Source organism: Prinia subflava, chromosome 5 (assembly GCF_021018805.1).
Source record: "Prinia subflava isolate CZ2003 ecotype Zambia chromosome 5, Cam_Psub_1.2, whole genome shotgun sequence".
Taxonomy (NCBI): Eukaryota; Metazoa; Chordata; class Aves; order Passeriformes; family Cisticolidae; genus Prinia; species Prinia subflava.
In genome coordinates, this window is record NC_086251.1 from 49,567,129 (window position 1) to 49,594,266 (window position 27,138).

The following is a 27,138-nucleotide window of genomic DNA, read 5'->3' on the forward strand; positions in this document are numbered from 1 at the left end:
CTTTGCTGGATTAGTAGCAACCCCTAAAACTGCTCTGCCTCTGTGGTTCATCTGGACACTCCTGCTGGTTTCTTCCACCCGACCTCCTTGAAGCAATTTCTGTGTCTCTGCTCAATCTACGTACATGGAAATTAATTCAGAGTTTAAGTCTGTTTTTTGCAGCAACACTTACCAAGCTGGAGGAGACCCTCCCAACAGACCAGCACAAACAGTGGCAAGCTGCACACACAGCACTGTGTTGTGTCCTAAAGGACCTTCAGCATGGTTGTGCCAGCAGCTGTTATCCTGAGCTGTTGAAATATTGACACATATTAGGGGCTTTTGTAGAAATGCATCTCTTCAGTCTCAAGAAAAGGCCATGTTGCACATTCTGCTTGCTGCTCCATGCAGCTTACTGTGCTGCCTGCCAAGGGTGTCTCTGAAAGACTAATGATATTTACAGTGCTTCATCCACATTTGAGCACAATATTTTCATGATAATCTCATCTAGAATTCTGACCACCCCATGAGATGGCCTTCTCCGAGTAAAAAAAATAAGAAATATCTCCTAGTGAATATGGTTGGTAAAGCAATATAGAGCTTCATGAATGCCTAATTTCTCTAAACCTTTTAAAATTGCAGTTGTAACTTATACAAATTTACAACTGCAATTTGTAACACATAGACAGAATTTCAAAAGCTATCACAGCAAGTCTCTTGTGTTGCAGCCCAGACCACTGCTGCAGAACACTGCAAGGAGTGTTGATCCATATAAATTTTTGCCCTGTGTGAACTGACAAGGTAGAAAACCCATTGTGTGCCCTGCCCTGCTCTTACTGGAAGTCTCTGTGAGCTGTGTCATGCCTCTCACCCCTGCCCAGTGCTCCCAAACACCAGCACTGCCCAGCATGGCCTCTGTCACCAAATTACAGGCTGCAGCAATGCTGACATGGCCTCCTTGTTCAGTCCCAATTCTTCTGCACACCCTCACATCAATCACAGAACACACAGGCTGTCACTGCAGCAACTCTGACAGCTTAGATTAGATGCAACCAGTATGAGACATGACAATGCCACAGGGCAAGCCAGGTCCCCAGCTATGTCCACACTGATGGAACCATGACCAGAATGCCTATTTCAGCAGGGAGATACAGCTTCAATGGTATGTTCTATATATAATCTATTGGTGAAATCACCAATAGATTATATATAGAACATACAATTAGAGTTAACACACATGAAAGAAAAATGAAGGGGAATTGCACTTAAACAGCAAAGTAGAGGGACCAGAAATGTCATTCAGGAGCAGTCACATGAAGCTGGATCTCCCTGATCCCTTCCAACCCTTAAATTGCTTTGCTCACCTTGATGGCCTGTGTTAGAGGAAAACACTGAGCATCAGGCAGCTCCCAGTGCCACCTGCTTTGTTAGATGGTCCTTGCCTTAGAGGTTCTCTGGCCTGCTCATCCATTTCTCATTTGCATCAGAGGAGGGTTGAAGGACAAGGTAAAGAAGCTTTCCTGAAAGTGAGTTAAAGTGCAGAGGCACTTGCTGGGGATAGGTAGGCATGTTGGGGAAGTACAACATTCGTATTTTTCTTTAAGATTAGATGAAACTCCTACTTCTCTTCTCAGCTGTTGCAAATCCCTTTCTAAATACAATCTGTTTTGGGCTGATGTGATTGTCCTGAAGGACTTGACCTAGTAGCCAGACAATAAACACCTACACTCCATCTCTGTCCTGTGAAAAAGATCTGCATTCCCCCTTTTCCTCTCCCTGCTGTCTGAGAAACTTCTGACATTATTACTTAGGCCCACTAATGGAGAGCAGAGCTCTGTTAAAACACAAAAACTAAAATTGAAAGCAGAAACTTGTGATTCAAAGCAAGGTGTGCTCACTGAACAGGTACACACTGAACAGTCCCTGCTCTTTTCAAAGGCATGAGAGAGACCTACTTATCACATACTGTCTGTAATCAACCTCCTGAGACCTGTGAATTTCAGGAGATCCTCAGCATGCCCAGTTCTTTCCACCAATGCAGCAATGATATTGCTCTGTGCCAGTGAATTCTCATGCCACATGGTGCTGAAATTCAAAAAACTGGTGCAAGATTACTTGAGTGGATGCCAAGTAACTGAGGGTATTACTGCCTTCCCAGGGGTGAGGTGACAATGTTGTCAGCTCCTCAGAAAAGAGGAATACATGTCATTTGTCAGCCACGTTTGAGCTGCTTCAGGGACAACATCAGTGTACCACAGTGGAAACCTTGTCTTTTACAAGAGATGTGCATCTGAGTCCTCAAGAAATGGGACAGAGAGAAACAGGAACACTGTGTGCATGAGCACGCATGAGAGAGGAGCTGGAGGATTGAAAACTTCTAAGGATATATGCTTATCTCCCATGGTAACAGGTAACAGTTCATGTCCTTCCTGCAGAAACACAGTCAGAAATGCTGTTGCCAAGAAAGAGAGATGAGAAGAGAGATGCTTCTCCAAACAACTGAAGAAGCCTGAAGAAGCTCCTAAACATAGTTATGCAGAATTTCGTGGTAACCTAAATTATTTTGTATTGCTTTTGCTAAGCACATCTTTTGTATGAAGCAAATCTTTAAAACTGCTTAGTTTAAATATTTTAAAGTATTTTCTCCCCACTCACAGATAAAAGATGAAGAAAGAAGACTGCCAAATGTAATGTTAGTACTCTCCTGACATCTCAGCATCCTGCTTTATAAATATTCTGTAACCATAGACAGATTGCTTCCAATGAATGTGTACCTAGAACTAAAGTACACATTTTGAAATCACAGAATCATTTATGTTGGAAGGGGCCTCCTGAGACCACCTAGTTCACCTAGATCACCAGTCTGTCTTAGCTGAAGGAGAAGACATGAACCTGCGGCACACCTAACCCAAGAGCCAGCAGGAGGAGGAGCCCTTTCTGTGGGCTCTGAACACAAACCCCGCTGGGTGGGCTCCTGACCTCCTGGATGGAATGGAAACTCATGTCCTGAGGCTCCCAGCAGAATTTAGGATCAAGGTATCCACCCAAAAGTTAGGCTCTGCCGAGGGTTGTGTGACTCTGTGAGTTCACTGACAAGAGTCATCAATTCCCGTGGGACTTTTAGGAGCAGGAATTTAAAGACCTGTACAATTAGTCAGCAAAGCAGTATCACTGACAGTGGTGAATGTACATTGATGTAATGAACCTAAAAGCCAAATTATCCCTGTGGATGGTCTGTTCTCTCACCAATACAATTACTTTAATCTTGTTTGCTTTTTTCCTCTTAGCTGTAAATAATGCACAGCCAATTTAAGAAAATTGGAACAGACCTAGGGTGATGGCAAGCAGCTTGCTTAAGTAATTTTATTGGAATGTGGTTTGCACCCTTGCTTAGCTCTAGAAGACCCTGGGGCAGAATGCCATGGCATTTTTAAAGTTATTTTGGCAGAAACACAGGTTCCCCAGGCAACAGTGAAGTATTGCAAAAACACTTCAAAGCACTGCTGCCCATTAACTGCCTTCCCCAAGGAATGATGTCTTACAGATTCATCTCTAACTAAAGGCAGTGCCAGGTGTGAGCATGGAAAATTTGAAGGCTACAGAGGGAGTCTCCAACAGCACAGATCCTTTGTCTGCAACAAGGCCAGTCTAGTTTACACCTCTTCGAGGACACAGAGAATGAATCATGTAACTTAGATGTTAGTGGAAGAATTCCGGATGCCTTGTCCTTTTGTGTACTACATTTTTAATGCGTATTACCTGTGTTGCTTGGTTACTCTCAAACATTCCAATGCAGTTTTTAAAAATACATTTATTGCCTTGCCATGCACTCTCTACTCAAAAAGAAGCACTCAAGGAAGCAGTGCTTGGCAACACAGAGCTGGACATTGATGGTTTCTAACACCATGCAGAACTCACTGACCTTTTTCCTGAGCCCTTAGCTGCTGTATCCCCTATGGAAGAACAGCAGTGGGGACTACACTGTCCTGTGTGAACTGCCCCAGAACCATTCCAGAGCACGTCTGATGAGAAAAGAGCTGTTATGAGCTCAGAATTGTCAGTGTCTGCATGAATGGACAAACTATGAAGCAGGAGCTCTGGAATCAAACACTATGAAACACTACCAAAACACTAATGACTGCATTTTCCTTCCATTTTCACTCTTGCCAACAAGTCATCCTAATAAAAATGGATATGCAAATTCATGCAAAGGATTCTAAAACAGTCAGTGCAAAACTCAGAGCTGCAAATGGACAATAAACATGAGTTTACATGGTGTGTAACAGCCTGTGGAGAGCACACCTCTGTGAGGTGGAGGATGTTGGTAGCTATTTGACTGCTTTTCATGTGAATCAGGTGTGCTCAGGAGAAGTTTCTGGACCAGCATCCAGCCTGATTTTCATACCCACACAACATTGTGTGGATTGCAGACCCTGAACTGAACATTGACCCAGTCTCTTGGAAGGATGGTGACTGACACTAGACATCCATTTAAGGAAAGCTGGAAGCTTTTACAGATGGCTTGGAGTTTGGAAAAGAAAGCTTTCATGTAGACATGGCCTTCATCTCACCTCTGCAGTTAAAGGGTAATAAAAGAGGTCTTGGACAGTGAAGATGGTAATCTTTAACACACTTACAAAGTGTGAGCTCAAAACCAAAGCATTGATTTTTCTGTGAGAAACGTGTGAGAATAAAAAACTGAAGCTTAGACTTCTGTATCTTGTGCTTAGTCTTGACTCAAGTAGGAGTGATCATGGAAGACAGCAAACAGAAGTCTTACAGATGAAGAGCAAGGTGTCCTGGAATGAAAAAGTCCCTGAGGCCAAAAAAACCACCCCAAAAGAACAGAACCCAAACATAAGAGGAGCTGTAGCTAAAAAAAAAGGAATAAAAAATGGAATAAAAATGATCAAAGTTACATAATTTTTCTGTGCAGCTAGAGAGTAATGCACACATTTTGCTCAGAAGTTTTGGAGCCAGTCAGGCCCAGATTCCTGGTGACACAAAGAGAATTTTTTCACTACTGTGTTCTAGTTTGCATTCATTAAAGACAGTGAATGAATGAACAGAACTTTCCCATTTATAACTCATGATGTGTGGTCACACAAGGCTCCTCTACATTATACACTTTGACTGTGTAAATCAAAGTCATCTCCTCTCAAGAGCATGTTTGAAAATTTAACACCTTGGCCAGTCAAATTCCTTCCTGCTGTGTGTGGACAAACAGCAACCACTAAACCCACACATACACAGAGCTTTGGGGTGTGACAACTGCCCCTTTTTCTAATGCTTTATTTCCTCTGACTCTGTCAGGCACGAATCTAATCCCTGCTCATTCACAAATCTTGTCTACAGCTTTGGCAAGAGGTTAATTCTCAAAGCTGGCTGTCATCACTGCCTCCAGAGCAGTCTGCTCACAGAGGGATCCCTCCTGTCCCCTGCTCCAGAGCCTGGGCACAGACATTCCCCACGGGCTCCTCTCACCGACACTTGATGAAGGGTCTCAGTGTGAACCTTTGGCTCCAGGACAGGTCCACAGACCTGAGAGTCCTCCAAGAACATACCAGAGCCAAGTGTGACTGAGGAATGGTTTGTGTTGGGTACAGCTGCAATAGGGTGGGACGAAGTGGAGAGAGCTACTGCCCCCCTCTGTGCCACAAGGGAGAACACAGGTCACCAGGTGACACAAGCTGTGTTCAGCAGATGCCAAAAATCACCATTGACCTACATCCCCTCCTGCCCAGCTCTTCACAAAAGCTCTCCCCCAACAGCTCACTATCTCTCTCTTCCATTTTTCCCACCCTTGGTTAGAGACCAGACACCCATGGCCTGCAGAGGCACAGCTTTCCCAGTCTCCATTCACCTCCACAAGGTGGGTGCCTCACTCCAGCTGACCAGACACATCACAGGGAGTCACCCTGGCTGCCCGGGGCCAGACACCAAAGAGAAGACACCGTCAAAGACAATTGTACAGGAATAACAAATGTATTCTGTCTTGAAGAGCACAGCTAGAAATCCTTTACCAAAGAAGTTCTCGGACAGAGATGATGATAACTCCACCCTTATGTGAGGGCATCTGCTCCTGGATGCTGAGGAAATGTGCCTGCCTTGCCAGGAGCTGGCTGCAGTTTTGATCAACAGCTTTGAAGGGCAAGTGGCCATGCAGGAAGCTTGGCTGGTCCAGCCTGGCAGATGAGAAGGTTGCTTTGGAGCACGACCAAAGATATCAGAGCAGACTTTGTGAACAAATCTAAGAAAGCCAGTAAGTCTGACAACATCCCAAAGACCACTGTTACGGAGGTCTAAGGCAGCTTTTCCCTCAGTGTTTCAAGAGTAAAGTCGACTCTGGTACATGGGTAGGGCACTGTGAAGCAAAAACAGCATGGTGGTTTTTTTGGAAGTATTGCAATGCTTTGAATTCTTACTTCCTCTTCTCTGCCAAAACTGTAAATCACTCAGTTAGTGTAATAAGAGGTGTAATAATGGTATGAAAAGGGGTTTTAAAAATATTATTTTATTATAATAATAATACTTCAAAAGATTAGTTAATTATTGAGCTTTATTATTATTTAGATTAATGAAAGCTGAGGCATAGAGGCACGAAGACTCAAATCAGAGCCATTGCTATTATTGAGTGAAAAACTCCACCGTGACTGAAGTTTCAGAGCATCATACAAGGCTTGATGAAAATATGCACATGCACACACACACAGAGAAGGAACCTTTCCTACAAGCTGTCCAAAATTTGGGAGACATGTGTGAACATCTGACATACACAGATCTGGAGCCCAGCTAGGTTTTTTCTCTTGGACTCATTTTGCCACCAAGAAACAGTTGCTGAGCAGCCTCTCCTGGTAGAAATGAATTACTGCTTTTCCAGAAGAACTGGAATTCAAAATGTTTAATTCCAGCTACAGTCACTGCAACTAAGTTATTCTCTAACACTTTACCATGCTGTCAGAGAAAATCTGAAGGGATTTAAAAACACACCCTAGAAAATCATCAGTTAAGCTGAATTTTGGTGAAGATCCGAAAGTGGCACTTCATAAAATCAGGTATCTGAGAAGATGAATCACCCATTGCTTTAAACAGTTCATGACCTTCAAGGTGTCACACTCCACACACTGCTGTGCATTTCAGTTATTTGTATAGAAATTGAAATCCATTTTCAAGCAAACACTTAAGGACATTTTCCTTTATTACGAAAACCGCTTACATGCTTACATACGTTGCTCACTTCAATTGACTTCTGTTTAACTGTTCTTCTAAATCTAAACATTAGTCAAGATTACTCACAGTCAGGCTTTGTGGACATTTAAATGTTTGTGGGTTTAACCATGTAGAAACAATAATAGCACATAAAATGCACTTTCTAAGTTACCTATGGTGTAGGCAAAGCAAGTTACTTATTTAAATGTTATTGAGTCTTTACCAGTCTCCACACTACCCCCTGAGATACTGGCAGAATCTAACATTTGGACCAATTAGACTACTATCACAATGCATAAAAACTGCATTGGTGTCATCTCACCATGATAGCAGAGTATTATTTATCCCAGCATAAACTGAGATGCAGGCAGAATAAAAAGCATTGTTTAAGATGCTAAATATCTAGGCTTTTTATACTAAATTAATGTAGTAAAAGAAATAAAAATAAAACGGATTATATCATGCAAGATTTTTGTCAAGGCAAATTCACATACTTTAATACAAATAAACGCATGCATATCAGTGTTGACTAGTAAATCTTGCTGTTCTCACAATCAGAGAACAGCAAGATAATGAGAGCTCTTACATTTCATAAAAAGAGAAGACGAGGAGGAAAAGAGATTTTTAAATTTTGCTTTGGTTAACAGAGAGAATGAGTTTGATAAACAAATGTCAGACTGTATTACCAAAAGCAGTAATAAGTCGTATCTTGCTATGACAGATAACAACAGATCCAACTGCTCATAGGGAGTCTGCTTACAAGTTTGTAAATTTTCTTTAATTTCTCCCAGAGAGCAAATTAAGACATAAAGGCAACTGATCTCTGCTGAGGCCGGTTTTCCATAATTTTTTTTCAAGGACTCAGTAGGTTTATCCTGCCCCAGATGAACTTTTTCTCCACTCATTTGTTCTTTCTCCTTTAACTAAGGCAGGACACAGGGATCAGGCAAAGACAGATGTAGATGTGTGATGAACTGAATCAGGAAAGTGATCCACATTAAAACCCATTTATTATCCAGTTCCAGTTCCAATGCACCATGTAAGCACAAAAGCAGGTATCCAGGCACAGCTTAGGAGGCAAAGCAGGACATGGATGGAGCAGCTACTAGAAAGAGTGGTAAAGGACAGCTTAAGTCACTCTGTGACCTAAATGTAATGCATTAAAAGATAGAGTACAATGTCACAGGAATTACATAGATATAACTTGTTCTTTTCAGGTAAGATCATGGCTCCCGCCTCTTAATTAGAGAGGGTATTTTTCTGAAAAAACTGTTTTATCATCAATTTAAGGTATTTCTATGCATCATTAGTAAGAAATTTTTGCCTATTATAGATGTGGACAATAACATTTATTTCTAGTAGAACAGCATCTCAACAAAAACACCACATTTGTAAAACAACCCCCCACTTTCCTCAGTTGCTGGGTAAAAGTGAATTGCAACATCTTTTCAATTCAAGAACTGAAAAGTATCCAGAGAAAGCATAAGCTTGCTGTAATACTGTCTTTTCAGGGTAGGAACTTCAGTGCAGGACTTAACTCTGACATCAAGGCCACAAAACAAGGTGGATCTTTGACTAGACCAAAAGCTGGTGAGCAGGAGAAATATTTTTCCCATATTTCCTCATATATCCCATTTTTACCATCTTCCCCCTTTGACTGTCCTCTGATGGAAAATGAAGGGAAACCATGTCCTGGACTGTCCAAATGGCACACAAGCTTTTAGCAGCATCACACCATATGAGTGGGAGTCAGGCCACTAAACTGCATGAAGGTGTCTTCCATTATTGGAGAGAGTAACTGTGGCACTGCACCACCATGATTCAAGTCATTTGACTGTAACAGAATTTTCAGTTCTCAAATACTCTTAATGCAGTTTTCAGTGTCTCTTCATTCCAAACAATGCATATAACTCTTTTTAACATTGCAATACAAAGCAATTATCACTGTTCTTTGAGAAGCCATGTAGATATATACATATTTTCTAAATAAGCCTTTAGTCATTTTCTCTGTTGAAAGGGGAGCTGATTTATCATCAGTAATTAGTGCAGCTTTGGTTATATTAAGATACATCGCTTAGTTGTGAATGGCTTGGGAGACAGCACTACTTAATTTGCAGTGAATTTCCCTGGTCTCTGTGAATGAATGACTAAGACACTTAATTCTCCTCTGTAGCAGCCACTTCCTTGTTAGTATTTTCTGTCACTATGATCAGTTTCTTCTGAAGTCACAACCTCAGCATTACCTTTAGAACAACTAAATACTTCCCCTCTGAAAATGAGAAAATTTTGAGAAACTATTGATAAGCCATATAAAACATTTCCTTTGCCATTGCATAAAGTGCGATGTCTATTGCTCTTTTACACATATCTTGACTTCCTAGAATATTATTATCATAATCACAATTATAATCCATATAAGGATGTAAATTTTCCCAGCTAGAGGTACATATAATATACCTAAAAATGACCTTAGCATCAAGGTAATTATCCAGCACTTTGTGTCCTGAGTGACTAGAGCTCATGTGTTGTCCTGTACACAAGCAGTTTCTGTCCCACAATAGATATATGGGGTGAAGTCTGATTTATAAAAGACAACATTATTTGCCAATTTTTGTGTAAAAAAACTAGTCTGAAATTTTTTATATATTTTTTTTTTTCCCACCACAGAGACAGCTGTTGTTTGTGGAAACATTGTAGACAAATTCAGGATTTTTACATGTCAGGGGAATTTAAATTCTTGCTGCTTGGAACCTAACACAGTGGACTTGGTTTTAAACAGAAAAGTGATGTGAAGAAGGAAACAGCTTTCAGCAAAGCAGACTCAGTCATGTGGAAGTTACCCTGGAGACTGACCAAACTCTGTCAAAAAGCTCCCAGTTCTTTGCCTTACTCTAAGCAGGTCCTTCAATTTTCAAACAGTAAAGAATTTGAAGGAGTCTTCTCTTTCAGTTCTCCTCAAGTACTCACTTTAGCCTTGCTAAAAATAGGCAGGGACACAGTTTCAGTTTTTCAGTTTTGCTGTGGGTTTCTAAAAGATTTTTTCAGTAGCTGAGAACAGAGGGGAAGGAAGGAGCAGCCTGAGACCTGCCTCCATAGACACGGGTGTAAAATCAGAGTCCCAGCATCACCACACTTACTTACTTGTGCAATGCAAGATCAAGACAGATTTATATATATTCTTAAACAAGAATAAGACAAAAACAATTTGGAATTTGCAGTAAAAACAAGATGTACTGAGAAGTAGGTTTTGCTTAGCATTCTCTGACAGTTCAGACTTTCCCTGACACACACCACAAATTGGCAGAAACAGAAGCTCCTTGGAAAAAGAAAGGGGGTGATATCAGTATGTTACAGAGAGGAAGGAGAAAGCTGTGTGTCTGTCATTCCCTGCACCTGATGGCCCTGCCCCAGGACCCACTGCTGAGCACTCAGTGTTGGCTCCCTAAAACACAGGGGAAGCTCAGAAAGGTTCTGTTTCCCTACCAACAGAAAAGGACACTGACTGTGCTTTGAAAACAAACACCTCTCTCCTTCCTCAGGACAGCTGGACGCTTGCATCCAGCTTCCTCCTCTGCTAGCAGGCCCTGTTCAGGCAGGTGAACTCACCTCACTGTCCTTTCTCTACATTAACTTTCTGGCAGAGATGAGTTTTGCAAAAGCAACCAGTATCAAGAGCTGTTACTCAGCAACACAAAGAGGACTCCAGTGACCCTCTCTGTATAGCCAGCCCTAAAAGGTGTAGTGACCAAACAAACCCCAAACATTTTTCAGATATTCAATGTTGCTCTGAAAAATTTATTGTCTCTTTATCCTGTCTGCATGGCAAGCTTAAATTCAAGTGAACTGATTGCCCCTGGAGTAGCCAGATTGATCAAGAAATTCAGACAAGAGCACTTACCAGCAAATCTCAGGGGTAGCAGAAATAACACTGCTCAACTTTATTCATCACCCTTCCTTGCTTTTCCTGCATCTTCACAAATATCTGTTGAAACTATTCTTGGGGCTTCATGCTTAATAGGAAGCAGCATCAGTAAAAATTCAGGTCGAGGACAACAAGGCAAGATGGTTATGATGAAAATTGTATCTGAAAACCTTCTCTCTTAATGTCACTGTGGATCTTCACATTAAATTATACGAGAGGCTTAGGGCAATGATGTAGAGGCATTAATGGTTAATGTAGTGGGACACACTCCCTTGTAATTGCCTCCTGTCATTGCTGCAGTGCCTATGAGATATTGTGAAGAGACAGAGCCCAGTTTACAATCCCACTTCAATGGATTTTCTCAAACTCAGAGGTAATTTTTCTTTTTGAATGAATTGTCAAACTCCATTGTATTAACAAATTTACCTGGAGGGGTATCATCTCTGGTTGGGAAAAGGAAAAATGGCCTTCTTGTCGATAAGTTACAATTCTTATGAAAGAGCAGTAGAAAACCAGAAAACCATGACCTGGGACAACACATCTGGCTGGTGTAAACAGAATTCAGCTATCAAGTAAGAGCGTTTTCCTCGAACGGAATTGGTATCATTGCTCCCCCTCATTTACATTTGTTGTATTTGGCCTGTCAGTTGTTCTGAGGAAAATAAACATTTAGAGATGGAAAGGACATGGAAAAGAAGAAAAGGAGCAAATGCTATTGCAACAAAGTAATTGAAAGGCCAAGAGAAAATGGAACTTGAACAACAATGGAAGCCTCACATCTAAAATAAATACTTATATGGCTCTAAAAGATAGCTCTGGCACTGAGTACACAGAGACAGGCCATAAGGAAGGTGAAGCATTTTATTTTATTGAATAATTCTAGGAAGCTATTCAGATCTCTTCAATATTACTAAAGAGATAGATGATACTGGGAATTTTAACTTAAAAACTTGCACCAATATAAATAACCTGCTTATAAAACTGAGCACTACTTTTGCCATCCCTCTCATGGCACACTCCATCACTTTTCCATTCAGAGTACCAAGTGTTAGGCACAGGTCTCTGTCGATCACTGCCAGGTCTCTGTGCTGTGTTTCCAGCAGCTGCAGTGAATCCAGATCCATACAACAGTAGCACAGCAAAGCAAATACCCATGCTGTGGTCTTATCAGCACCCCCTGTGCCATCTCATCTTCTGGGGTTCAGCTCTCCATGCCTGCACTGCCATTTGGCCAAGGACTGCCAGTGTTGCCATGAGAGTGCAGAATTGTCAAACATCCTCAAACTCACAACCTGAAGTTTCCCCTGAGACTGTGTTGTGCACAGAGTAGGAAGCATTTTCAAACTCATCAGGGAGAAGAAGGGAAAGAAAGAGTCATCCTGGGAGATTCATGGAGTTGTTGAGGCCAAATCTTCAGTACCAAACAACAACCAAGTGTTGAAGCCTAAAGGTGCAAGTTAAAGGTTTCTAATGGAAACAGCTCCTACTTATTTTAGTTTGTTCCCATGAGCTACAGTGGACCAAGCTCCATCTTATTGAGTTCTGTGCCACATCTCCAAAACTGAAATAACCTTTCTTCTGATAATTTCATATCTCTTTTCCTCCTTGGAGGCTTCCTTCCTCAATCTTCAACCTGCAAGGACCAAATTTAATATTCGTGCTCTTAATAAAGAAATCAACAAAAGAGCAAGTGATTAGATACACAAATAAAAGCCTGAAAACAGAACTACACTACAGATATCTCACAAATCCTCATGACAAACACCTAAGAAGCTTGAACTGCTTCCTTGCCTGTGGGGCCATGAATACTTCATTGTTGCCCTTCATTAAGTTCTGCTTTCTTCTAATCACTCTGTTTTGGGATGAAACAACTCTGAAACATCAGTCATCTGTCATAAAAAGGAAACTTTATTACATTTATAATCTCTGATAATAGAGATGTTTAATATTTCCTAGAAATATGAATTAACAGAAAATACCCCACTATTTAATATCACTTTTCAAATGTTGCTAGCAAAATTCACTAAACGGGGTGGAAAAGGAACACTTGAGTCTGGGTCATCCTCGATTAGAAACAGAGATAAAGGATACCAGCCCATGTTGCTCTGGGTTGGTATGATTTCCTGGTGGCTTTCCATAAATTCTCAGGTATTTGGGAGTGTCATTAGTCCCCTCTGCTCTTCTAGAGGCTAGACTGGCGACATCAGGATTATCCTGGTATACCCTAATATTGCAAAGAGATAAAGAACTTGGATACTTTCTTTTAATCCACCATGACGTCTTGCTAAAAAAAATAGCGCGGGGTAAGAGAAGCTACAGAGGGTGTGAGTCAGCTCCCATCTTAAATGAAGGGTGGCTGTTTGCCAGAATAGTTATCCAGCCTTATACAGTGACCACCTCTCACCCCCACAAATTATAACATCATTACCAAACACAGCTGAAAATTCTTTCCACCTGTCACATTATTCAGGATCTGGCACTGGCACCAGCAGGCAGTATTGCCCAGAACCCAGAATTCTAAGATCTCTTTTCAGATGCTTGTAACTAAACATGCATGAAGCAGGCATGAGAGAAGAATCCTGAAAGGAATTAATTTCCATTCCTCACAGGGTTTGGAAGCTGATGAAGCTTTAAAAGCCTCTGCTAAATGCAGAGATAAAAAATATATTCTAATAACTAAATGTAGCAACAGGCCCATGGGGGACACAAAATCTGATCATTCAGGTAAAGAGAGCTTTGTTGATGCACAACAGAAGTGGTTTCAGGTTACATCAGCCAGCTTAATTAATTTCCTATCTTTTGACTTCTGTGTAATTTTAGAACTTTCTCCTTTTCAGTCAGTGAAATTTTTTTTGAGGTACAACTCTTAGCTTTAATGGTTAATTCTGGTACTTTGGTAGACTGTTTTCTGTGTCAGTTATATTCACAGGTAGAGAAAACCAACTCAAGGAACAAATTAAGATATTTATTTTTGCATTGTTACAAATCTGGGAGGGGATTTTTCCATTAAATGTATTTAACAGACAACCTATTTGCACTCAGGCCTTTCAGCATCTTAATACGCTAAAATATATACTTTTGGTGCCATACAAATTATGGTTAAAAATAATTCTCAAGGACATACTGAGGGGACAAGAACTTTAAGCAAAATAACTCAACTTGAAATAGTCAATTCCCTTCAACAGTGGTTTCTATTTCATGAGATTATATTCTTTACACTAGCAAACTATATACAAACATTACCACAAAACTACTGTAAGTGCAAAAATGTAAAAAATATACACATATACACAAATTGCCATGTTTCTGAGCTACCTTATAGTTAAGAAATCCAGTACAAATGCATGATTTGTATTTATGTATTTGACTTGTAGGTATCTAATATTTAATTGTAAACAAGATTCAGCATGTAGAGCAACTTAAAACAGTTGTCAGAAGCTTAAATCATGAGGCCCAGATACTGAAGAAGTGTGCACACTGGGATCCAAACTGACATACATACCCACACATTTTCTGACTTATCTTGCAGGTGCATTTAGGGTACTTAACAGATTTAGAAGTATTCATCTACTCTAAACAAATTCTTGGATTTCACTGTTTTACTAAATGTATACATTTCAGTATTTAGAGGAAAATCAGTATCACATTTGCAGGTGCACGTTTCATGTTTGGTAAGAGTGTCTTGTTCATAACCATTGAATAGCTTTTTGGTTTATTAAGAAACCTTTCTTGGCAACTCAATTAAGGAACAGTAAATGAAAGCAAGCAATGGATGTTCACAATCAACCACTTAGTGAGCAAATAGAAGCAGACACATCCCTTAAGCACAGGAGATGCACTCATGGGGGATTAGCCAGTGAGTCACTGACAATGCTGATCATTAGGCAAGTATATGTAGGGTACACTGCAGTGCTACAAACCTGCAGGATTTAGAAGAGAGAGTGGAAAGAAAATGGAAGCTGCCTTTGCATCGATGTGATGATTTGCTGCTCTCAGTCACTGCTAAGATTCTTAGCAAGAATGGTTTTATTTTGCAAAAGATGGCTGTTGTTTTTTCAGGTACTTCTGAGGCACTCATTGATTTGTTAGCTGAAACACAAGGATATTTATGAAAACCCAGGATGACAGTTCTGCCTATTAGGATGGTGCTGGGCTAAGTAACAGGAATGGCAGTAGTAATGTTAGAGTATTTGGAAAAAATTAAAACATTGTCTATGCCAGTTTACAACCTCTATAGATATGAAAACTACCCATATCTATAGCAACTGATTCCAGTGGAAAATTCAAGTACAAGAATATTTTTGCCAACTTCCTTGTGCTAATGGAAAATACAGTAATGTTACCCATAAGCTTCCATTTCCAGGAAATATGTCCAGAGTCAAATCTTATTTTGTGTATTTTTTTAAGTGCTGAAAAACTGTTACAGTATCGAGCAGAGCATTTGATGAATCCCTTCTCATACATGATACTTTTTGATTTAAAACACAAGCTGAGCTCTACAAGACACATTCTGCAAACTAGTTTTAATGTAAAGACTAGTTTGATAAGTTTTGTGGTCTTTTTAGTTTTTGAAACATTTCAAACACTGCAACAACGCAGAATATACACCCAAAAATTAAAAAACCATTTCCAAAATAAATGTTGAAGAAAATTTAGAGTCAATTTCACTGCAAAGGCTCAATAAAGTGCAAGCAGTAAATGAGAGGATTTATATAGTGAAAAGTGAAGTTTAATAAATTTGTACAATCTGTATTGCTGACAATGAGAGACACGCTATAAAAATGTTTTGACATCATGCCCTCATATAAAAATATATTATAATTGCCTTGCACTATCAGATCTTGACAGAACTGAAAAAGAACACTGAAATGCCACCATTTCTTTTCAGCAGTGTCTGAAAGGCAGAAAATATGTCAATTTACGCTACATCAATGTACTCTAATTAAGTGGATGAACTGGCTGCACTATTTACTAGTACTAGCTAATTACTAGTATAGTAATTGCCAATGAAAAAGGTGCATTGCTACTTACTTGCATTGGTTCACCACCACTTCTTGAGAAGGCATTCAGGAGGTGCCACATTGCAAACATGGAACTCATTCTTGTGCAAAATGCTGATGCTTTGAGCTCTCACTAAAGCAGAGCTCTCTAATTACTGAACAGAATTATGCACTACAGCAAGTATTATTACATCAGAAAATATTTTATGTTATTAAATCTGGAGGTATTCCTCCTCTCAAAAGCATCTTATCCTGCTTGCAGCAAGTCTTTTAGCTGGAATAACCAGGTCTTCAAAGTGTACCACAACTTTAGTGATTCCAGTGAATTGAAAGAAAACTTCATAGTATCACCTGTCACCCTATGCAGGAATTTGTTCTTACCTGGAGCTTTTTTTATGAAAAATAATAAAGCAGACTGCAAAAGTCTTCTCAAGAGAGGGGACATTTTCAAATCATTTACTGTCCAGCCAGATTCTTTGGTGTTCAGGATTAGCTAGTATAGTATCAACGTGAACAAGCAGGAAAGAAAAAAAAAAAAAAAAAAAAAAAAAAAAAAAAAAAAAAAAAAAAAAAAAAAAAAATATTCCTTCATACACTTCTTCTTGTCCCTTAAAAGGCCCATCAGCAAAGCAGCAAAGTTTCTGTTAGAGGCAGGTTAATTGAACAAAGAGAGTGAAAACACCTCCTCATCACCCTTTGAGGTTGAAGTCTGATCAATAGTATCTGATGTCCCCCTTTCAGTGGGGATTTTCCACATGGCATATGGGCAAGATTTCCACTTATGACTAGCACAGGACTATGACAAACTTATGTACTGGCTAGTAATTTAAAGTTTAATCTACTGAAATTCAAAATTAGTATTCTTCTATTCAAAAGAATCTTTACTTTTTATTCTCCAGTTTTTGCTAATGCAAGACAAAAAAAGTTCATTATTGCACATCTATCATCAAGACTTTTAACTGCTCCAAAATGGTGCAATGTCAGGTGCTTAATAAAGCTCTGTGGAGATGTCATCTACTAAATGGTAAATAACGTCAGTACCAACTTTGATTTTCGAAGTTTTTCTGTCCTTTTTTAAAAACCTCTCACCCATTCCCAGTTTCAATTAACGGACTTCAAATATTCATGACAAACGTCGTCAAATAACTCATGACAAACAATCTAATTAAGGACACCTTGCTGTGAGAGCAGCAACTCTGCAACAATACGAACTTTAAATAAACACAGATTACTAAAATAAAGTCTGTATAGCCTTTTAACTATGAAATTATGAAATAATTTGTTTTTACTTATGATTTTTCATTGTTACAAAGAACTGTTGGTGACAATTATAATTGTTTTCCTGAAGAGTAGGTATTTTTAGCATTGTGATTAGTGTAACAGTAGACAAAGTTTTTACATATAATGAGTTTAAATAAATTTAAGACACTTTTCTGTAGGATCATCATCAAATGATGCTCTTTTCAATAATTTGTGTAAGCTTCTAAACCACATAAAGGATAATGCACATTACATTTTATTCACACTATAAAAAAAGCACAATATACAGGCCATATCCTTTAAAGTGCAACACAACAGAACATTTCTGCAACATTCAGGTTCTTCAAAAACCCACAAAAGTAGGTATTTAGTATTTAGGAACAAATTCTGTTCGCAGGTGTATTGACACTGAATCTAAACTCTGATGGTTACCAAGCTTGTCCTTGCTGTAAGTGCCACGCTAAAAGCGATGTTTATGACCACTAAACAGTATTATCTTATCTGCTTCCACATTAGACAGCCCCATGTCTCATGTCCACAATGAAAGCTTTTATCCTTTAGTCAGTGAAGAGCATCTGCAGAGCCCTTTATTGAAGACAGTTCTTTGACTATGCTCAGAAAACCTCTTTTAAAGTCCACTTAGTTTCACCATACAGGCTACCGCTTCAGATGTCAAATCTACCACGAAAAATATGGTAAATGGAACAGAGCAAGCATGTCTCTGAGTTGGCAGCACATGCTTCACTATGTTTGGCACTATCTACCAGATGTATTGGTAGCACACAGTATAAGCACGTACCAATTTCCTTTTCACTTCATAAATATTTTTGGTTGGATGTTTTGCTAGTAACAGTTGGAAAATCTCATTTGTTCCTGAGATGAGCATGACAAAACAAAGTGAGCTCCATCTAAAGCTGCCAACAGGACATTCTTCTGCATTTCCAGCCTTGCTACCTGCCTGCTGAGCCAGATTTACAATCTCAATCCTCCCCAAGGCGCCACTTCTGAGACTCCTCTTGACGCACATCTGGCCTGATCTGGTTTCTCATTCCACCCAGCACATTTGAGGTGGCCTCTGTTGCAACAATGAAAGGTTTCACCACAGTTGGTGGGATTTGGCGGAGGACTCCTCCTACAGCTCCAGTGACTCCTCTGTTCTCATGCTCACGAGCAGCAGTCTCATAGATGGTTTGGGCTGTGTCCGTAATTCCCTTTAAGAAAATAAAGGAATCAGTTACACTGAAAAAGAAAAAGCAACCTCTCCTAGTTTTAAGGGAAATTTTAAACTGTTCCACATTTTTCTTCTTGGTGATTTGTATTATAACTGTAGTAAAACAATATTGATATAAATATGATTTAGTTCTACTAATGAGGCTTAAAATAACACTCTATGGACTTAAGAGATGTAAATATTTCATGCAGCATCTTGTGCATATGGGAAGAAGCTTTGGGGTACTGTGAACTATTGAAAAAGTGACAAAATTCACTGGAAATTCAGCTGACATCTTACTTCACAGACACTATATAAGATGCAACCAACAAAATATAATAAAAACAAGTCAGCATTCTAATTTATAACACATTGTCACAGAGAAAGGTTTCACTTCTTTAAATCCTGCGCTATGCTTAAACTCTGCCTCCCTCAGAATTAACCGTAACTGCAAAGGTGGTTGAGCAGAAAGGAAAAGGAAGAATGGATGGCACAGCACAGGAAATCAAGTTTATGTGGCTCAGAGCATTTGTAAACCATCCCAGCCACAGAGCACTCAAGTGCTATTCACACTCATCTGCATGACACCTACGGTTTTTTCCTGCTTTTTCCACTCAAGATTTCTGTTGGTTTAAGATAATTGATGAAGACAACCTTGTTCAAAGCTGAAATCTCCTTCTCCATTTAGTCAGCCTAAACGAGTATCTGTTGTTTTATTTGCCATTTCAGGAATAGTTCTTCGCTTTGGCTCCCAACAGCTGCCTCTGCACTCACCTCTTTGACCACGCTGTAGGCTTTGGCTACGCCCTCGCGCAGGTCGACCGGCTGATGCGCCAGGCGATGGTGGCGAGGGAACCGTTTGATCTTCTTGGCTTCAATGAAGGTAGGCCCTGGGGATACCATGTCATAAGCAGTTTCTGCAGCTGCCTGCACGACAGGAGCAAATGTAAAACACATAAGTGTTACAGTTCACAAATTTAAACTACCAATAGGGTGATGTCATTGAAATAAAAGAATTCTTATTCCATAAATAATATTCATTTGCATCAGATTACAGTTTTGTACAAGAAATTCCAGAATGTGCAGCTCTAACTATACATTAATTCCATAATGAAAGCATGAATGTTGTAGGTTTGGGTGGGGTTTTCTCCATTCCTAATTGTTGTCTCTTCAAAGGTATCATCTAAACTGAACAAAATGCTCAAGATAGAAACTGAACATTTGTTCTGTGGTATTTCCCACAAACACATAAGCACACATACAATCCCACTTGGGATTTAAAAGCACTGGTTTTCTGGCTATATATGTTCAAGCTTAGGCTTACATACTATTTCTGCAAGATTAGGTGGTAAAAGTGTATTTTCATTGTATTTTTGTATACTTTACATTAAGAGACATAAATTTATTACCACTTTAATCCAAGATTGCCTTAGGGTTAAATCCTGGAAGCTTTATAGACTTTGCATAGACCTACAGAAATAGTACTGGTTTGGGTTTTTTTTTTGTTTGGCTAGGCTTTTGTTTTGTGGGCTTGTTTTCTTTTAAATAAGCACAGATAAGCTGACGTTTTAAAAAAGGTTAAGAATCTACTAGTGGATAACACACCTGCACAGAGAACTCATCTTTCTCAGCATCAGTGATTTTTTTACTGAAGCTGAACATTTTCCCATTAAATTGTACATTGTAGTACATTGAAGACATTAAGAAACAAGCAGTAGCTTGGGTGTTCAGCAGTATTTTACCACAATTTTCTAACCATTGCATTTGATGCCACAGTTCTCACCTCACAGACTGCTGCAAATTTTGCCCAGTCTCTGCTCTCCTATTTATACAGCTCCCTTTTCTTTTTTAATAGATGCTCCCAATCTTAAAGCTATAGCATTAAGATATTAACATTAATACAGAGCACTTACTATCCACATCTCTCACTTTACATTTAACTCCAGGAGTAACACACTCTACCTGTATAGTCTGAACCATTCTGTTGGTTAGCTCCAGAGCTGCCATCGCAGTGGAAGTACCAAAGGAAGCTGCTCCTCTTTGAAAGCCTCTGACAATGCGACCATCCTTGCGGTACTGCTCTATTGGCAGCCACACCAGGTCTTTCAGACCTTGCACTGAAAAGGCAGACACAACACCACAGTCAGACAGTTCTCTTAGATATGCAGAATGACTTGAAAGGAAGTGAAAACAAGAGTCAACACGGTTCGTGTTGGTTTTTTGAGCGGGGAGAGGTGTTGTTTGGATTTAAGGAAACAAACACATTCCTATGTAGGTGAATAAAAGTAAGAATTAACTTACCTAACTGCACAAGTGAATGCATAGGCCCTACTCCTCCCAAAATTCCTGGTAGCTGGTTTTTCTTTATATCATTAAGCCATTCACTGATGGCATAGGAGAACAATTTATCCACACCTAATAAACTAAAGTAAATACAATTATTAATTTTTTTTAAACAAACAAGTCCTAATAAGACAAATGCATTCATTATTCACTGAAGTAAAAGATGTCATTTAAACAAAAGGAAAGCTTCTTCAAATGTCATCTTTTGTTGCTGTTGGCTAAGCCAAGTATTTCAAAACTGTCACACCCAGTTCCACAGGAAGTGAAGATGAAACTAAATGAAGAGTTTATCATCAAGAACAGCACATATATTAAATTCTGTTCTGAGTTAGAAGTTCTTCTTGAATTACATACATTTAAAAAAACCTAGAATCAAGAAATTTCTGTAAAGTCAAAAAGCACTTTGGATTTCAGAAGGGTATCTTAAGAGAACATTTGCTTTACCTTTGCAATGTTCAGTTATTCCCCATAAACTTGTCCAATTTGCAATAGCAGTGTTGATCTACATTTTGAGAAACTTACCCGTGTCTGTAACAAAGCCTCTTCAGTTTTAATTCTGAGCAGTTCAACTGAGCAAGCCCAATAAGAATCCCAGCTAATGTTCCCTGTAAGTGAAATATTTTGTTACCACATACATTTACTCAGCTGTACAACTGTGAGAAATAATTTAATCATCTCAACTCTTACTTACAAGTATTCTGTCTAAATACTCCCAGTCTCCCAAAAGTGTCTCACTGCAGTGCTATGAATCATGTTACATGGAAACTTGCAAAAAGGGAAACTTGGCTTAACCTGCTACTCAAAGAAAAACACCTGCACACAAGAGGGCTTCTTCAGAATAAGAAGCTATAATAAATTATATAAACATAGTTCTGGCTTTAGTGTGTTCTAGGCATTCTAAAGCTAGAATATTTTATGTTTTGATTTCTGATTCAAGCAAATTCAAGAAGTTGCTGCTTTCTATATTTTCTTACTGTTTTGCCATGACAAAGTACAAGTCTTGTTGTGCAAATTGGATTTTTTGATCTTGGCTTCTAAACTCAGCAAGATAAAGAAGGCATATATTAACAAGAACCATGAGCATTTTTTTCATCTGTAATAGATTCTGCCATTGCCACTGAGGCCCATTTATTACCAGACTACAAGGAAAGGAAACAAGGAGAACAAACAAGAATATTTTGTTCTGGCATTAATGAAAAAAAAATAAAATAAAATGCACAATTCTGGCATCAGACAGTGGTATCATACTTTGAGGAGCACTGCAGCTATACACTATGATTTCAAGCCAATCATTGAGCTCATAATGTGACATTCAAGTTCCATCCTGGGTTAATTATATGTGGGGGATCCACCTCCTACTTTTCCAACTAAGAAACTAGGTTAAGCTTTACTAAAACTAAGCAGGGAAAAAAGTAGTTTATATTTGCCATGATCACTTCATTAATGAGGAGGGAGCATAAAATATACGCCCACTCATGGGGAACAGGGAGGGGAAAGCAAAACAAACAACATCAAATTTTTGTTCTATAGAATCAGCAGTACACACAAACCTGATCCATTGATACATGCTTGCCATGGTAATCAAGCCGTATTGGAACTTCTGATGTAAAACGAAATTCTCTGAGACGTACAAAGAAAATATTATAGTGAGAAACATGAAAAGGAAATCAAATTATCCTTCTGAAAAGAAACTCGTTGTTTCCCATTCTCCTGGAACAGGATGACATACCCTGCTCTGTAAACCATAAATCCTTAGTTTACTGTGTTAGTACTTCAGAATAAACGTACAAAATACAGTGGCAAATTCAGTTTTTCTTGGTTTATTCACATCTACTTCAAGTTAGCATTTGTAATAAATTTAAAAGTCCTGCAAATGCGCTAGTAACCCTGCAGGTGAGTATCTTTATGTTAAAAATAGCAAAACAAGCAAACACCCACAAAACTATGGTTCTGTGGGCAAAATTTACTGCTGCAAGTGGATCTTGATAAAAAATTCTGTTGGTAATGCATGTGGTGAAACAGAACCACAGCCATGCTACTACAATCTAACTCTGCACTGCTTACCACAGCACACATCTATTGTTAGAGGCATTTATGATCTGAATGCACATGAAAAAACTTCAGCAAACAAGCTACAGTTTTCATAGTCACTTCCCAGTCAGGGCTACATTAGAGTGTCTCTTGTGATATTTTAATTTCCTGCCTCTCTTCCATTATATCCTTATATCCTCTTCCTTTATATAAGCTCATCTCTGATTATATTAGATAATTTATAGTTATATATAAGAGTACAAACACTGCTATTTTAAGCATTTGTAGAACATCTCATTACTGGTATGGGGCAGAGAGTTATTTCCTTGGGCACAGTAGTGTGCAAAAGTTAATAAAAATCATTGGTAACTTTCCAGTGACAGAAAATAATATATTTGCTTTTACAAGCAGCCAATAAGCAAAAAAAAATTGTACCTTGCCTGAATGTCTGAATAGTTTATCACCACACTTTCTTAAAACATTCAGCTATGTGCCATTGGAAAATTTTTAACAGAAGTTTACCTGAAAAATACCGGCTGATCACTGTACGATGTCGGTTCTTGTGAGAAGTGATCATCATCTCCATTAACCACATCCACAGAATCAATGCTGCCATTTTCATTTGCTTGCTTGTGTGATGCAAAAGAAATGACTGGAGTTGGTTCCTTAAGGCTGCTGACATGCCTGGGCAAACTACACGTAACTTCAGCACCAGGAGACTTTTTAACTAAGAAAAAAAGTTATACACAATAAAGTGACTCGTATTTTTCACAGTGCTTACACAAAGATTGCATTTACACAATTACTGCATCCTTAGTAAATTCTAATGCTTATTAGTAGAAATTATTAGCAGGGCAGTATTTAGATTCTCTTAGTTTTTGATAGAAGTTATTACATGCAGCTAAGTTGAGGTTAGTGCATCAGCATAAATAATGTATCTGGTTCTAATGGCAGTGCTGCAGAGTGCTTCACCACCTATGCATGTCAGCATGACATCTCCACACAAATAGGTAAAGTACAGCTGCTAAAAAATACCCAAATATAGTTAACAGTGGAAATATGCTTTTTAATATATACTGATTTTACAGTAATAATGTAATGATAATGTAATTGATAAGTACTGCTTCAACTGCATACATACATTATTTAATATCCCTTGCATAAAATATTATGTTTGTCTAACAGCTTGAAGTTGTCTATCATAGAATTCAATTTTATAAATAAGCAGCACAATGTATTAGTTTTATCTAACTCCCAACAGCATATAGATAGTCTTCAATTTTTCCAGAAGCTTTTATTATACATGCTCCAATTTTGGTTAAACCTTTTATAGACTTAAGATTCCAGGTGTTGAAGACCTTTGTTCATATTTCTAAAATAAAAATCTTAAATACTTAAGGCTTTTGAGTTCTGAAATATCAATCATTACTGTTAGTGCTCAAACCCCTCAAACACAAGTTTTTATATACATAAAATTCACATGTGAATTTATAGACATGAACACAAATTAAAGGAGAAAGAAGCAACACTTTAATATTAGAATTTTTTTTTAAAAATATACCTTCAGGATCTGGAGTAACTAAGAGTTCTACTTCTGTAGAAAGGCTAGTGAAAAAGTCCTTCAGGAAAAACAAGGCATCCTAATGGCAAAAAGTAAAATACAAACAGGTTAAAATAAACACAAAGACCTAATTCTCTAAAAACATTATCTACTATTCCAGACCTATTTCTACACAGGTATGAAACAAAACCTATTTTTTCATTTTGATCCTTTAACATATGCACAAACCACACAGAAATCTAGGACAGAAACCAAGAAGACCCTCTTAGCCACTGCACCCTGCTACATGTAACAGGATTTCATGATCTATCTAGCTCTGCCTTAAAAATTCAGCATTATTTTCATCATTTCTACTCTCATTTTGGAGACTGTTCCAGAACCTAGGTGTTTTAAAGGCTAGACTTTTCTCTGATTTGCAGTAGAAGGTGTTTAAATACAGTTCATATTCTTCTCTAGTACTGTCAAAGTCAATCAAATCATTACAAATCAGGGCTCATCACTGCTTCATAAAAAGTCACTACTATCTATGGTACTAATGTCTTAAAAATGTCATAAAGCTATTACATCCCAGCTTCTTTTTCAGACAGATGCATCACACTGTTGCCTTATTCATCCTATCACTGATGACAACTGGATTTTCTTTTCCATTTTTACTTTCAGCATCTAAGAATGATAGCTTAAGTAGTATTAACAACTATTTCTAATGACTGCATGCAGCCCCTGTGCTTCCAAAAAAGCTGTGGTTCATTTCACAGAAGTTGTAAAGGTGAATTCTGTTTATGGTACAAAACATAAAAGACTAAAAAGTAACCAAGAGAGAACACATTTCCTTCCTACATTGCAGGATTTCCAGGCCATTTTTTTCTACATGAAATTATTTCAAACTAGACAGAGCCCAGTTTTGCTAAGAGCAAAATGAAAACCTAATGTGTGGTGAAAGAAAGAAAAAGTATGAAAATCCTAATTATGCTCCTAAAAAACCCAAACCCCATGTAGCTCTCTGAAGGTGACAAATTAAGGAAGAAGTGCCTCAACAAAAAAGAGTAGTAACTGCACTTCACATTTGCCAGCACAAACATATATAGCTCTTATTGGTTCAGAAAAAACCTGAATGTTTCTTGAATCTATCAAAAATACCTTGCACAAAGGCCTGCTAAAGAAAGTAAAACATTTCTGCTCGTCCTGCCACTGCAGTTGACAGCAAGACAAAGCCTTCAGCTTATAGAAACATTTCTCAAGTGTCAAGTGCCCTTGACCAAGACACTGTGAACCACTTCTGGGTTAATGATTAACCTCTTTCAATTAAAAACAATGAAGTCACTTCATGAACAAACAAAACCAGATCATACAAGAAAAAGTAGTTCTTTTTAAAAGCCATGATTCCAAACCCTTTGAGATTATCAAAAGTTTCAGGAGGAAAACTTACTGAGAAAGCAGTTGTGCCTAAACATATTCTTAGTTTTTAAATAAAAAAAAAATCTAGCCTTTGCAATAGCTAGAGCAGAAGGCAAGTTCTATCATGGATATAAATGAAACAACAGAGATCCAAAGATTAAATAAAAAAGTTTTCACACCAAGAAAATGTAAAACATAAAATATGTATGATGGCTAAAAGTATCTGGTTAAGAGAAACCCCAGGTATCATTCAATAAAGAAAAAAATTATTTCATTTTTTGCACTGGCACAACCAACCTGGTCAATATTGAGGCGAAGCGGCATCAGTGAAACACGTAAACAGCATTCCTGGGGGGATCTGCCAGACTCTGGACGGACATGCAATGCCTTAACTGTTAACTGAAAAAAACCAACAGGATCAATGAAAGTACTAACATTCACCATTATGAAATCTCAGAACACCAGATAGGAATAACGTTTACTGCAAAATCTCTGTACTAGTATGATTCCACTTAGCAATTACTGTATTGAATAAAAACTTACTCTGAATGTTATAAAGAATGTTATAAAGAAATAGTTAAAAGAAACACCTCAAAAATTATTAAATCCTTTATGCAATCAGTAAGACTACTGTATACCATAAAAATTCTGCATGTATAGTGAAAAGTCTCATCATGGATACAAGCAGACATATGCTCAAAACCAAATTGTGAAAGCTACCAAAGTAGTCCTGCACATCTACGTTTTTAACTAACAGTCTCAAACCCATTAATACCTGACATGCTGACATTCAAACTGACTTCTGAATTAGTCTTCATATCCACAAAGAGTCAAGTAAATAACTATCAACAAATTATATTACTTCAGTGTTTCATGAACTCGTGTTTCTGCTTCAACAAGATTAAGAAGTGCACATAGCCCCCACAACAATAATTCAACCACTGAAATTGTAAGAAATTACATTTCATAGCTATACCATGTTTGAATGTGCTTTTCTGGGCATCTCTTTACTGCAATAGAGATAGAGGAATTTATTCATTTGAGATGTAGCTAAGCGATCTCTGATCTCCAGGTCTTGAACAATAAAAACTTGTCGTGACACTGGCTGCTCCACCAGACAGGATTCACCATCTGCACCACCTGGAGGATACACCTCATGCTGGAATTTCACCTTTTAAAAAGGAAACAAAAGCAGCATGATTAGTTTCATTGAAAAACACCATTTAAC

At 38.4% G+C, this 27,138-nt stretch overlaps 1 protein-coding gene across 1 annotated transcript in view; it reads right to left on the reverse strand.

Moving 5' to 3' along the window:
* Nucleotides 1–14,054: 14,054 nt before the first annotated feature.
* ATG2B (autophagy related 2B) overlaps nt 14,055–27,138 on the reverse strand; it is a 45,427-nt gene continuing 32,343 nt past the window's right edge. Inside the window, exons 33-42 of the mRNA XM_063399311.1 lie at nt 26,887–27,081; nt 26,208–26,309; nt 24,516–24,594; nt 23,477–23,681; nt 22,474–22,543; nt 21,446–21,528; nt 20,882–21,003; nt 20,543–20,697; nt 19,355–19,507; nt 14,055–18,581 (exon numbers count right to left, since the gene is read on the reverse strand). Coding sequence (XP_063255381.1) covers nt 18,351–18,581; nt 19,355–19,507; nt 20,543–20,697; nt 20,882–21,003; nt 21,446–21,528; nt 22,474–22,543; nt 23,477–23,681; nt 24,516–24,594; nt 26,208–26,309; nt 26,887–27,081 — 1,395 coding nt within the window. The 3' untranslated portion in view covers nt 14,055–18,350. The remainder of the gene's footprint in view (nt 18,582–19,354; nt 19,508–20,542; nt 20,698–20,881; nt 21,004–21,445; nt 21,529–22,473; nt 22,544–23,476; nt 23,682–24,515; nt 24,595–26,207; nt 26,310–26,886; nt 27,082–27,138) is intronic.